The sequence below is a fragment of the Monodon monoceros genome, unplaced genomic scaffold (assembly GCF_005190385.1).
Source record: "Monodon monoceros isolate NGI ecotype Baffin Bay Population unplaced genomic scaffold, NGI_Narwhal_1 Super_Scaffold_12, whole genome shotgun sequence".
In the NCBI taxonomy this organism is placed as follows: domain Eukaryota; kingdom Metazoa; phylum Chordata; class Mammalia; order Artiodactyla; family Monodontidae; genus Monodon; species Monodon monoceros.
The window spans coordinates 41518576-41532724 of NW_021703768.1; the positions used below are offsets into that span (position 1 = coordinate 41518576).

Here is a 14149-nt window from a genome sequence, read left to right on the forward strand (position 1 = left end):
CTATGTTAGGTGCATTAAATATTTACAGTTGTTATATCTTCTTTTGGGATTGATCCCTTGATCATTATGTAGTGTCCTTCTTAGCCTCTTGTAATAGTCTTTATTTTAAAGTCTATTTGTCTGATATGAGAATTGCTACTCCAGCTTTCTTTTGATTTCCATGTGCATGCAATATCTTTTTCCATCCCCTCACTTTCAGTCTGTCTGTGTGTGTTCCTAGGTCTGAAGTGGGTCTCTTGTAGACAGCATATATACGGTCTTGTTTTGTATCCATTCAGCCAGTCTATGTCTTTTGGTTGGAGCATTTAATCCATTTACATTTAAGGTAATTATCCATATGTATATTCCTATTACCATTTTCTTAATTGTTTTGCGTTTTTTATTGTAGGTCTTTTCTATCTCTTGTGTTTCCTGCCTAGAGAAGTTCCTTTAGCATTTGTTGTAGAGCTGGTTTGGTGGTGCTGAATTCTCTTAACTTTTGCTTATCTGTAAAGGTTTTAATTTCTCCATCGAATCTGAATGAGACCTTTCCTGGGTGGAGTATTCTTGGTTGTAGGTTTTTCCCTTTCATCAGTTTAAATATGTCCTGCGACTCCCTTCCGGCTTGCAGAGTTTCTGCTGAAAAATCAGTTGTTAACCTTATGGGGAATCCGTTGTATGTCATTTGTTGTTTTTCCCTTACTGCTTTTAATATTTTTCTTTAATTTTTGATAGTTTGATTAATATGTGTCTTGGTGTGTTTCTCCTTGGTTTTATCCTGTATGGGACTGTCTGCACTTCCTGGACTTGATTGGCTATTTCCTTTCCCATATTAGGGAAGTTTTCAACTATAATCTCTTAAAATATTTTCTCAGTCCCTTTCTTTTTCTCTTCTTCTTCTGGGAGCCCTGCAATTGAAATGTTGGTGCTGTTTACTGCTGTCTCAGAGGTCTCTGAGATTGTGTTCAATTATTTTCATTCTTTTTCCTTTATTCTGCTCCCTGGCAGTCACTTCCACCATTTTATCTATCAGCTCACTTATCCATTTCTCTGACTCACTTATTCTGTTATTGATTCCTTCTAGAGTATTCTTAATTTCTGTAATTGTGTTGTTCATCACTGTTTGTTTGCTCTTTAGTTCTTTTAGATCCTTGTTGTTTCTTGTATTTTCTCCATTCTGTTTCTGAGATTTTGGATCATCTTTACTGTCATTAATCTGAATTCTTTTTCAAGTAGGTTGCCTATTTCGTCTTCATTTATTATTTGGTCTTGGAGGTTTTTACCTTGCTCATTCGTCTGTAACATATTTTTTTGTTATTTCAATTTTTTTGTTTGTTTTGATTGGTGGTGCTGTATTCTTCTCTTACTGGTTGTTTGGCCTGAGACATCCAGCACTGGAGTTTGCAGGTAGTTAGTTAGATAGAGCTGGTTCTTAGTGCTGAGATGAGGACTTCCAGGAGGCCTCACTCTGACTGATATTCCCTGGGGTCTGAGCTTCTCTGTTAGTCCAGTGGTTTCGACTCGGAGCTCCCACCAAAGGTGCTCAAGCCCTACGTCCGGCCTGGGAACCAAGATCCCGCAAGCTTCATGGCAAAATAAAAGAAACAGGAAGGAAGGAAGGAGGGAGGGAGGGAAGGAAACAAGGAGCAGTACAATATCAAAGAATAAAAAAGAAAATAAGAAAGATAAAAAATATATTAGGAAAAATAAAACTATAATTGAAACAACTGCCATAAGGTAAAATAAATCCACAGCAGAAAAAAAGAGAACAACAAAAAAGCGGGGGGGCGTGGGGAACAAGCCAAAAGGAGAGATCATTAATAAAGAATAAAATAAAATTAGAAAAATAAAAGATTAGGAAAAATAAAGATATATAAGAATGAACAACTATGAATCAACAAGGTATAACAGACCTCCATTCTAATAGAGAAAAAAGAAAAGAAAAAAAATCCTTGGCTATGAGGGCGGAGCTTAGGCAGGGGGTGGAACTTAGGCAGGGGCAGGGTTTAGGGTGGGGCAGGGCCTAGGCTCAGTACCCACATAGCTGGGAAAGGCCCTGGGGGCGTGGCCTAGGTGGGGCGATTTTTAAGCATGGGGCAGGGCCTCTGCTTAGGACCTGCTGGGAAGGGGAGAGGCAGTAAGTGGAAAGGAAGGGCCTCTGGAGTGTGGAGTTTTGGAGTTAGGAGGTAGGGCCCTGGGTGGGGGTGTAGGGGTGGGCTTGGGCTCTGTGCAGCAGGAGGGAGGCTCTGAGGGCAGAGGATTAGGCCCAGGAGCCCAACAGGCTTCCTGATGCCTAAGTGGCCAGGGAAAGCCCTGGCTGTGTTCCCTTCCATTACTTCGCACCCCTCCCCCATCATCTCCCCCAGCGTCTCCCCCGTTGCCACTGGACCTCTAACTGTGGGTGGGTCTCACTGGGTGTAGGAACTCCTTCTCTCCCCCAGCCATTACTCAGGGGTGCCGGTCCCAGAGGTCCGGCCTTTACTTTTGCACCACCTTACCTCCCTCCCATTCCCTCAGGACCCAGGCAGCTGGAGGGGGCCTAGGTGGGCAGAGAATTTGGCCCAGGATCTCAACAGGTTCCTGGGGATCCAGGTGGGCAGGGGAAACCTGGCCACGCTCCCTTTTGATCCTCTGCCCTCCTAACAGTTCACCAGTTTCCCCCTTCAGGCTGGGATCCCTTCCCCTCCCAAAGCCACCCCTCAGGGGGTGCCAGTCCCATCCCCCCTCCACTTCTCCTCCCCCTTCACTCCCCACGTCCTACCCAGTCGTTGGGGGTTCCTCCCGTCCCCTTAGGTGACCGTGGTCACCCACCGGTGCCTGGTAGGTGCCCTAGTTGTGAGGAGACGCAAATTCCGTGTCCTCCTAGTAAGCCATCTTCGTGTGCATTCCTTACAGTCCAACTTATCCAAGTGGCAAAAATGAACGTGTCCATTAACAAACCAAAGATACAGCCTCCCTGTAGCATATAAAAGAAGCAAAAGTACATAAATTTAAATTTTTGCTTAGTAATCTTGTTCAGTATTTTATTGTAGAAATTATCTAGGTATCTAATAAATATTCATTAATATCATTTAAGGTTTTAGGTTACCTAAAGATCCTGGAAATTAATTTTAAAGATGACATATTGCAAAATGTAATTAGTGTTGAAATAAAATTGTTAGAATAACTAATCATTGTAGATAAACACAAACTTACATTTTGCAGGATTGTAAAACATTGAAAAGAAGTAATGTTAGCTTATTTGATCAGAAAAGTTGTATAAGTTTAGAAAGACTGTATTCGGGTAGAATAAAAATCTATGCTTGTGTTATATTTAACACTGATAGAGAAAACATAGCTGTTTTTATTAAACAAAAATTCAATTTGCCATTTGCCAAAATTTACCTATATTACCTGAATTTAAATTCTTAAATGTTTGTTAGGTCCTATAAGAATACTTTTTAAACCTAGCACATTCAAGGTATTAGAAATCCAGTTCCCTCATTTTAGGAATATTCCACTTTACAAGCACGTATTTTCTCTATACCCAGTCAGAACAGAGCCCCTTAAAGATATTTTATAATCTAATTCATTAATTCCATCTGGAGGTAGAAAAACACTAGCCACACACATAATGAGAAGTAAAGGCATTTCTGAATTAATAGGTTACGTAGACAGACACATAGTCACACAAAGAACTTATAATTTCAATTCTGAAATTTCAGCCATGGGTTAATAGTAAACATAGAATTTTAATATTCACTGGTCGACACTAAAGAGCTTTTCTCTACTCAGTGATTACAACTTCTTCATTTATTTGACCTCAAATTGGAAGGACTAACAAACCAGATTTTCTGTCTTTTCTCATCTGAGAATGGATTTCTAAAGGCATTAATCCATTTTGGTTGTTTTAAATTAATTTTAAAAAATGTTATAATTTTTTAAAATTTATTTTTGGCTGCGTTGGGTCTTTGTTGCTGTGTGTGGGCTTTCTCTAGTTGCAGTGAGCGGGGGCTACTCTTCGTTGTGGTGCGTGGGCTTTTCATTGTGGTGGCTTCTCTTGTTGCAGAGCATGGGCTCTAGGCACGTGGGCTTCAGTAGTTGCAGCACAAAGGCTTAGTAGTTGCGGTGCACGGGCTTAGTTGCTCCACGGCATGTGGGATCTTCCTAGACCAGGGATCAAACCCGTGTCCCCTGCATTGGCAGGCAGATTCTTAACCACTGAGCCACCAGGGAAGTCCCCATTAATCCATTTTAAGGGAATCATTAAATGATCAGACCTTTAAGTCAGTTCCCCAGATTAGTAGAGAACAACATTGAAATTTGAAAAACGAGAATCAGCAAAGTTCTCTTACTTTCAGAAGCCAAGAAAAGATATGCCTGAGCTTAAAATAAGGTACAGAACTTCTGGTGAAGAAATTTACTTGGTTTTGGTTGGTGAACCTATTGGGCATCTCAGTAGTACCTCCAAAATTGTTAAAAGAATATTCTGAAAAAGATGAGATTATGATTTAATATAGATATAAGTAAACATGTGTTGAAGAATTTATTTTACTCATGAAATAAGGGAGCCAGGCAGGCGTTATAACCAGTTCAAAGGAAAAGTCAGTACAGCACAAATTTATATAGAGTGAAAGAATGAGATGAATTGCAAATAGAAACAAAACTGGTTTTTCCAAGGCCCTAGGGAGTCACCAGGCAGGACAGAATTTATATATCCATCAAGTACAGTTTATTCTCATTATTCATGGTAGTTATGTTTTTTTCTGTTTTTTTTGTTGGTTTGTTTTTTGCGGTGCGCGGGCCTCTCACTGTTGTGGCCTCTCCCGTTGAGGAGCACAGGCTCCGGACGCACAGGCTAAGCGGCCATGGCTTACGGGCCCAGCCACTCCGCGGCATGTGGGATCTTCCCGGACCGGGGCACGAACCCGTGTCCCCTGCATCGGCAGGCAGACTCTCAACCACTGTGCCACCAGGGAAGCCTGGTAGTTATGTTTTATAAAGTCACCACAAACACTAAATTAGTGAATACTGAAATATTGCTCCTAGGGAAAATGATTCCTATGAGACTCTGATCACAAAATTTTGTCAGCCAGTCAATACACCATCTTGTTTTTATGTGTGTTTCTGTTTAAAAGTACCTTATTTAATGTATTTTGTTGATTCATGAACATTGAACTCATGGCCAACAGCATTATACCTTATGCCTGAATGACGCTTATCTAACACAACTTGGCACATCACAGCCTTCTTGCACTTAGAAACACTAAACAGCACTAAACCACTACCCTTGGGGGTCATTTTAAACAGCGAAATTACCAACAAGAAGCACAAAAATGCAAAAAACGTGGCTGTGAATAGACTACAAAAAGGATACTTGTTTACAGTGTGAGAGCTGAAACAAGAAGGCAGAGCATTACCTTGTTTGATCTCAGCTGGAGCATGTGTGTTGGATGACTCAAAATTTTCATTGCTCTGTGCATGTCATGAATGACCATGGAAGCATCACAAGTATGCATTTTGGGTTTACAAATGAATTTTAGTGAGTAGGCGAATTTGAAAACACAGAATCTGCGAATAATGAAGATTATTTGTACATACAACGTTTGGAATTGCAAAGTAACTCAAAGAAGATTAACAGCTATGATCTGTTGTTCTATAAACACTGCGTCGTCTCTACTGAAGCACCAAATTTTTTTTCTACATAATTCTTTCTTCCCAATCCCCAGTCCCAGTACTACTGACTGTCTTGTGGCTAGGGAAATGTTCCGTTTGGCTGCTAAGGAGAAAGACAGACAGACAGACGTGAATTCCTTAGATTCCCTGTTGGAAGTCTGAAATAATTTTTCTTATAGTGTTATACATGGGGGCTTAGTGAGGTTCTAGTATATTTTGGGTTATATAGGATTCTGGAAATCTACAGGATTCTGGAGATCCCTACACACAGACCACACCCAGACCAATTATGTCAAAATCTGAGTGATTTTCTTTTCTTTTTTTTTTTTTTTGCCGTACGCGGGCCTCTCACTGCTGTGGCCTCTCCCGTTGCGGAGCGCAGGCTCCGGACGTGCAGGCTCAGCCGCCATGGCTCACGGGCCCCAGCCGCTCCGCGGCATGTGGGATCTTCCCAGACCGGGGCATGAACCCGTGCCCTGCATCGGCAGGTGGACTCTCAACCACTGTGCCACCAGGGAAGCCCTGAGTGATTTTTGAAAAATCTACCTTTGTTGTATAGTTCTCTAGAAAAATGTGTTGTAAATTTCTAATGACTGATTTTCAAATGTACTTTTGGAACACAAACCAGTTTGTTTTGTGGCAAATTCTGAATAATGTGGCTCCAAAAAAATAATACTGTATAGCAAATATATTATTTGAACAGATAAAATTTAAGGGAGGATTAACTATCGTATCAAAGGTTTTTTTTTTTTTGGTCTTTGCAGCTGTGGCAGGTGTAGGGTGTTGCTAATCCATCTTATATAATTTTCATGGAAAGAATTGCTTTGCCAGTGTATCCAAAATACATTTCTCCTCTATAATATTTTCTAAAAGAAGATCTAAGATATTCTTAAATTATTCTGAACCTCTTCCTCTCCCCCAAAATATTAGATACGTGAGAATTTCAAATAGGGGTACTTTTTTTTTTTTTGGCCACATCACGCGGCATGCAGGATCTTATTTATTTCCCCGACTAGGGATCAAACCGGCGCTCCCTGCAGTGGAAGCGCAGAGGCTTAACCACTGGACCACCAGGGAAGTCCCAAGGTACTTTTGAGTGCCTGTAAAGCTACTTTTCTTCCTTCTCCCCTTCCTTCCTTAAATTATATTTTAAGTTTATGCTTTGCTTTTACCTAGGCGCATAGTATGGGTCCATGGCCTGGTGGGGAATCTTGAAACTTTCTAAGTATCAACATACCTCTCAAAGTCTTTGCTATTCTGATCCCATGCCTCTGTTAGCAGTGACTGCCAGATATGTCAGTTTGTGCCAAATTACGTGATCGTTCTTACTTTGTACACAAATGGACAGTAGGAAAAATCATTAAACCGTTCACTTCCAAATATCAGAGTTTGCGATTAGGTTATTGGAGGAGAAAGACCTTTAACAGGACTTGAACCAAGCTTACTAGAGGTAACATACTTCACAAGCAGTAAAAACACTGATGAATGTTTCTCTGTATTTCTGCATTACTGAACCATAAATAAAATGGTTCTGTAAATTTAAATGAATGGGATTTTCTTTTGTCTCATACATGGAATTCATAAATTATTGGGGTCTCGTTTTGTTCAGAGGCTTTTCTGTTTTTGTTTTTTGGTAGTATTTGAAAAGGTTACACCAGACATTCATATCATAGGACGTAGAATATACCAGCCACAATCTGGAGGTCAACAAAATAAATGGGCATATTTCTGAAAAAGAAATTGAGCATGGGATATCACAGATCACATTTTAAGTTTATTGGAGCATTTGCCAGAGGTATTTCTCTGATACTAGGGCTTAAAGTTCAAATATCTTTGTGAAAGCATTCCAGTGTGTGAAACAGCAAAGGGAGTCAGCTTCTCATCATTTGGGTGCTGTTGGTTGGATTTGTGGTTAATCCATGCCATATGGCTGCTCTCCTCAGTGGGAAGTGACGGCAGCCCTAGGAGCTTTACCCCATCCCTGGGCAGCTGCCTTAGACTCAGTTGCTTTGATCTTCTTCTGTTGCACAGCTGGGAGGAGCAAGGGCTGGTTTTCAGAACAACCAGAACAACAGAACAACACATGAAACCACTGTCATAGACTACACCTTGATTTTATACAAGCATTCAGAGAGTGCAAGCGTTTTCACTTTCATAATCTCATTCAAAAACTCAAGTTTGAGTTGTTTCTTTAAAAAAAATTTTCAGGTTGAAAAAGCAATTCCTGTGGAAATTTAAACATTTCACAAATAAGATTCCATTCTTAAAGGTCTATGTTTTATTTCCCACAGGTTATATTATCTTCTATCCTTCTAAGAACAAGTTTCAAATAGGAAGTAGAAAAGATGAGTACAGTTCATGTAACATACTCATTAAGTACAAATGTTCAATGTCCTTTCAAGTGCTTTTACTCTTGTAGTTATCTTGTCTTTTTAGTTTAAGCTACAGCTTGCCCCAGTAGCCTTTATACTGCTACAATATTACAAAAATAATTTGGGAAAGATTGTGGTATGAAGTTTTTAGTGGGACCAGTGAATTTGTTCATCCAGGCACTGTAAGGTAAACACTTTGTAGAGGGATGCTTGGAAATGTGGTCAGATTCTTAACAGGGTTCCAGAAAAGGGCAAATTTTCATTGTAACATCAGTCCTACATAGTAGAAAACTGCTGAAAAATCCAAAGGGAGATTTTACGTAGACTCTGACTTGAGTTTCAGTCTCTATTGTGAATCGTCATTAGACTTCCTCATACCCTTCTTTGCTTTTACTTAATCAGAGAAACACAGTTGCTTGTGTCGCTTTGGGAACAGAGTTTTCCGTAGAAAAATCACTGGTGGCTGTGATAAAGTGGAAAGTAATAGCATAGAGACGGATGCCGTTAGCAAACGCAGGTTTCTTCCATGCGTGTTTCTGTTTGTTTCACAGGGTGCTTTGCCCATCCACATTCCAATCCCTATAATGATACTTCTATTTATTGTTGTTATCACTATCAACAGCAACTATAATCTGGCTCACAATTCCCAAGAGTCAGCTCACTCCTTAGTTACCAGGAGAAAACCCAAACCAGTTGTTCTTTTATGTGTACAAAACCCCAGTCTTCTCACATTGCAGTGACCCTGACAGCGTTTTCAGACTCCATGGACAGAACAGATAATAGAGCTATGTCTGCATTCTGATGCAGTAAAAAAAAATTCTTTTTCTCCCTTGTGGTTGAAGGATAACTGTAATTGAGAGTGATTATCAAGTATGTGTGTGTGTGTATAGTACCAATTACTAAATATTTCTAAGTGCTTTCTCATTTCTTCTTCAGTTCCTCTTAGTGTCTTTATTGGGCTGGAGAGTGTGTGTAGGAAGGCAGAGGGGGAGGGAACGTAAGTCGTCTCACCCATCATTTGGCAAGAAAACATCACAGAGTCTTGGGTAACTTACCAGTAATCATTACAATAACCAGACGTAGAATCCACACTAGAAACGATTTCCTTTCTAAACAACTATGGGGGGACATATGGAGGACGTAGCCTTACTTTCCAGGGATTCTTAAAACCGTCTTTTCAACTCATTTACAAAAATAAACAGAAAAAAAAGTTAGGAAATCACACAGGTTGAAAGGAGATGGGTGAAATAGATAAAAATTGCAGTTACAGGGAAATGCCATTTTATTATGAGGTGGTTAGGTGCATAGACTTAACCTGAATTAAAATCCAGGCTTTGCCACTTATTAGCCATGTGGCTTTAGGCTGCTTGTTTATGTTCTCTATTTTTCCTCATAATTAGATATAAAATCAGGGTATTTATAATGCCTACCTCATAAGCCAGGCAACCTATGAACTCAATTTTAAAACTCAGTGCAGGACCTAGAACACAGAATACCAGGCGCATTCCTGAATGGAGGCCTTTGTACTTGTGTTCTTTTTGCCTTCAAGCTCTCTTTCCAGACATCCACATGACTAACTCTCTGATGTCCTTTATGTCTTTGCTCAAATGTGATCTTCTCAGGGACGGAAGGTGCCCCTATCTGCCCTCTCTAAAATGTTTTCTCTTTAGTACTCATTAGTATATAATATATATTTTTAATTGTACGTTTTACTATATTAGCACGTAATATACTATGCATTTACTTATTAACTTCTCCTCCCCTACTGACTTGAAGAAGTTTGGAAATTTTTTGTTTACTGCTTTACCTCTGGTGTCTAAACAGTTCCTGACACAGAGAAGGCAATTGATAATATTTGTTAAATGTATAACAAATGCTCAGTAAATATTATTGTTATACCTGCTTTACTGAATTGAGTATTTTATAATTATCAGCACCACTTGCTGATTAATGTAGGAAATGCTTGAGAAGTTTATAATGTTAAAATTATGCTTAGTTCACAGTATTAATTTGCTTACCAAAACCCCTTTCTATAGTTAATAACTAGGCCAAATTATGCCTAACTAGATTCAAAGCATCATAAGTTCAAAATTAATGGGTTCCAATATGACAGATTTTATTCACATTAATACTTCATATAGAAGATAAGTTGCTAGGAAGTTGCAAATCAAACTTGAGGGAGAAATAATAGCTTTACGTTTATCAAGTTCTTACTATAAACCACAAGAACCAATAGAGTATGGTTAAGGCACAGGCTCCAGAATCAGACTGTGTTCAAATCCTGCTTCTGCCCTTTCCTAGCTGAGTGACCTTGTGCTAGTTACCTAACCATTCTGTGCCTCAGTTTCCTCAGTTATATAAAAGAACTAATATTAATTCATATAAAGGTTTTAGAAAAATACCTTTCTCATAGAAGTTAATAAATGCCAAGACTTTACATGAATTAGCTTGTTTAAACCTCATGACAACCTATAAAGTAGGTACTATTCTTATGCTCTTTAGTAAATTTTTTGAAATTCAAACAACCACTTGTTAATATACCAGTATTTGGGGTTCTGTGAAAGTAAGATGTATTTTAAACCATTTGTTTCATTTGCATTCCTCCTCCATTTCCTTATAGCAAATGGGCTTTCTTTGAAGATAGTGTTCTAGCAGTGGAGTTATTAATTATTTCCCCTTTTTGGGCACTGAAATAGGCATACTAGCAGTATACTTTGATGATTTGAGTTTCATAGGCTTCACTTTTACGGCAAAATTGAATTCTAAAAGGCTTGTTGAAACGTAAGCTTTGTGGTAGCAAATACTATACTCACCTAGAGGCACTAGAATTCATAACAACTCACAAGATCAAGAAGCTTACTTAATTAGACTACAGTATTCAGTTTGGACATTTTATATATGACTGCATGATTCAGCCATGAATCAAAATGTTCCAAGATGAGTTATTTGAAGAAAGTTCTAGAAGAGAAGAATGACAAATTACAGAGATGGAAAATGGATCTAATGAAGAAAAGTGAGTTATATAGATAGGTTGCGTGGACTAGGGAATAAAAGTATGACAATTATATTTTCAAGGAGGAGTGTGTTTATTTGGGTTTTCTCCATGTCTTAGAAGAACTGAACTATACTTAAAGCAGAAGGTATAGACATATATAAATCCAGTTTTCAAAATTGTAAAACACTGAGAAGGGCTTTGGAGAGAAGGTATAAACTCTCAGAAGGGAATAGATAGTTTAGACCAGTGGTACTCAAATTTCTATGCATAAAAATCTCCTGGGATCAATTAAGTACAGATTCCCAGGTCCCCACAAGAGATTCTGATCCAGTGGATCTCTGGTCAGGCCTAAGAATTTGCACTGTTATCAGATACTTCAATGGGATTCTAATGTAGACAGCCCTTGAAACAAATGTTGAAAAACTTTTTGAGTTTAATCTGCCTGTCAAACTCCAGGGAGCTCAACCAAGTAATCTCTTATGGTCTCCTCTAACTCTGATTTATATAGATAGTTCTGTACATGTTTCTCTGTATCACTTCAAGTGAGCTCCAAACTGTTATAAAGGCACCAGCTCTTAGAAAGCAGTGAGATGGGTTATATTGTTCAATATTGTTCATTACAGCTAAAGAAATCACATATTAAACCACAAAGAGGAATGGAAATTTTTACATAATACATAACTAATGGATATTTGAACAAGTAATATTCAGCAAGGAGAAATTAAATCATAGCTTACACCTTTAAGATATGGTAAATCATCTTCAGGCAATACTTTAGACCCTCTCGTCACACAGGATTACAAGGGAATGCATTACTAAGTATTTATATTTCAAATGTGTTGACACATACTCGTGATAAATGAACATTAAACTTATGAAAGTTAGCCTCTGCTCGCTGTGTTCTTCAGGTGTCCTCTTTAATTCTGTTCTTGTGTGTTTATTTTTGTTTTTGTTTTCTAGGATGGAGCTATGATGTTGAAGAGAGAAGGGTTCCGAAACCCAAGTCCAAGTCTTACGGCGCAAACTTTTCTTGGAACAAAAGAACAAGAGTATCCACAAAATAGGTTGGCACGGATTATATCTCTGCTTGTCTGTGAATAAAGTCAGCTGTTCAGTATTTATAGTCCGTGTATATTACACCTCAATCTCCTAATAAATTTGACCTTTAAACTACAGATACATTTTGTGGTGTCATTTTAAATGTTTTTTGATGTCTCAAATTAAACTTGTTATAATTTCCTTTATAGAGAGACATTTTCAGGTGATCATACCTCTAGGAAATTTCGGCACTTAAAAATCTATTAAAAGGAATACTTGAAATCTGCAATATTGAAGTTTTATACTTGCTTTTTATGACCATTCTCAAGTTAATAATATTTATAAACTACCAGCCATCATTATCAAAATGCTGTCTTAGAAATTTTCCTTTTATCATAGGTAAAGAAACTCATGATTACATTGCAATCTGATAAACCTAAACCCAAATCTCCTTATTGTTGAAATTCTCTTCTTTAATTAGAAATATTCTCTAAGTTTCTTTGAGCCTGAATGAATTGCGTTCCATACTAAATGCTGCCCACAAATCAACACTTCATGACTGTGAGGTTCAGGTAAAGATTTTATATTCTTGTGAATTAAAAGACTCAGAAAATAAAAACCAGTTCTTTGTTAAAGATGATTAGTATTAAAAAAAAAAAAAAAAAAAGATGATTAGTATTCACTGTTATTTTTAGAAAATATAAATATATGCTTTTGTTGTGTGCTAATCATTTAGGTCATACAGTATGAGTTACCAAGCACACACTGACTATATCGTGTTTTCTCAAGACATTTTTTATATTGTGGCATGTAATACACAATTTAAACCTCTGGTTTTCAACGTTTTGATTTTCCCAGTTTTTTGCTTTTATATTTAAAAACATATAACTCTTACCTCCCTAGCCAGACTGCAAATGACTAAAACTGTAAGTATTGAAATTTCTTTCTCAGTGTCTTCAACAAAGGCTCACTCGTGGGAAAGCACAATAAACAATGGTTAGTTTGACTGTTTCAGTGATTCTGAATACAAACCAAACCTGGTCTGTCTCATTCTCTTCTAGTTTTCAGTTTACTGGGACTCTATTCAATAGCTGTTCAAAAGTTGATGTTATTTACACTCATCTAAGAATTATACTGACCACTCAAGAGTTAATTTTAAATGGATTTTTTAAATTTTAGAACTCAGATTTTTTTTTTAATTTTATAAAACTTGTTTTATCTTAAATATTGTTAAAATAATCTCCCATATATTCTCGAAAACTGAGGAAAAGTTAATTAAAGTGGGTTTTTTGGAAGATAAATATTAAACCTACATGGGTAATGAAGATTAAATCATGAAATTAGAAAAAAATAGATTTTCAAATTGTGATTTAATTGATTACCCATAGATGTAGACATGATTACGCCTGTGCTTTGGATCCTGGTTAGGGGTGGATCTAGGTTGAGGAGACTGAATGCTGGAATATATGGCAACTCTGGGAACCTAATGAGAAGCTCCAGTGTCTCTCCAGTTGTCAATTTAACAAGAATAAGTCCAGGAGATGTCATTATTTATTGTAGGAAGCTCATGATGATGATTTTGTGACCAAAGCCTGCCAACGATGGTATGTGATCATAATAATATATTATACTGTAATAGATTTTCTCCTAATCTAAAGATCACTGATTATATTTTAAAATTTTTTTCCTTTTCAGTGGGATTTTCCACAAATTTTTATTATAAGAAGAAAAGGTTAAAAATTAACACTCATATACCCTTCACTTAAATTTACTAGTTAATATTTTGTCACATGTATTCTCCCCCCCTTCCTCCCCACAATCTTCATTTAAAAGTAAGGTGCAGGCATCATATCATCTCTAAATACTTAGGGAAGTATCTCTTTAGAAAAAAGACATTATTCTATATTACCACAATATTGTCACAATTTTAAAAAATTTGACTGTTGATAGTTTAACAATTGTCCATATTCAGGCTTTGCCAGGTTGCCCCAATATTGTTCTTTACACTGATTTATTTCAGTCCAGGGTCCAATCGATAATTATATATTAAATTTAGTCTCCTTGATCTTGAACAGTTCACCTGCTTTTTTGTTTCTTCCATGACGTTGGG

The 14149-nt window shown here is 37.6% G+C and overlaps 1 protein-coding gene across 2 annotated transcripts in view; it reads left to right on the forward strand.

Moving 5' to 3' along the window:
• The window catches only part of NDUFS4 (NADH:ubiquinone oxidoreductase subunit S4), a 119694-nt gene extending 107515 nt beyond the window's left edge, over nt 1-12179 (forward strand). Inside the window, exon 4 of one of the 2 annotated variants that reach the window (XM_029217557.1) lies at nt 11962-12179. In XM_029217557.1, coding sequence (XP_029073390.1) covers nt 11962-11974 — 13 coding nt within the window. In that variant the 3' untranslated portion in view covers nt 11975-12179. The remainder of the gene's footprint in view (nt 1-11961) is intronic. The other variant, XM_029217556.1, reaches the window with a different exon arrangement.
• Nucleotides 12180-14149: the final 1970 nt, after the last annotated feature.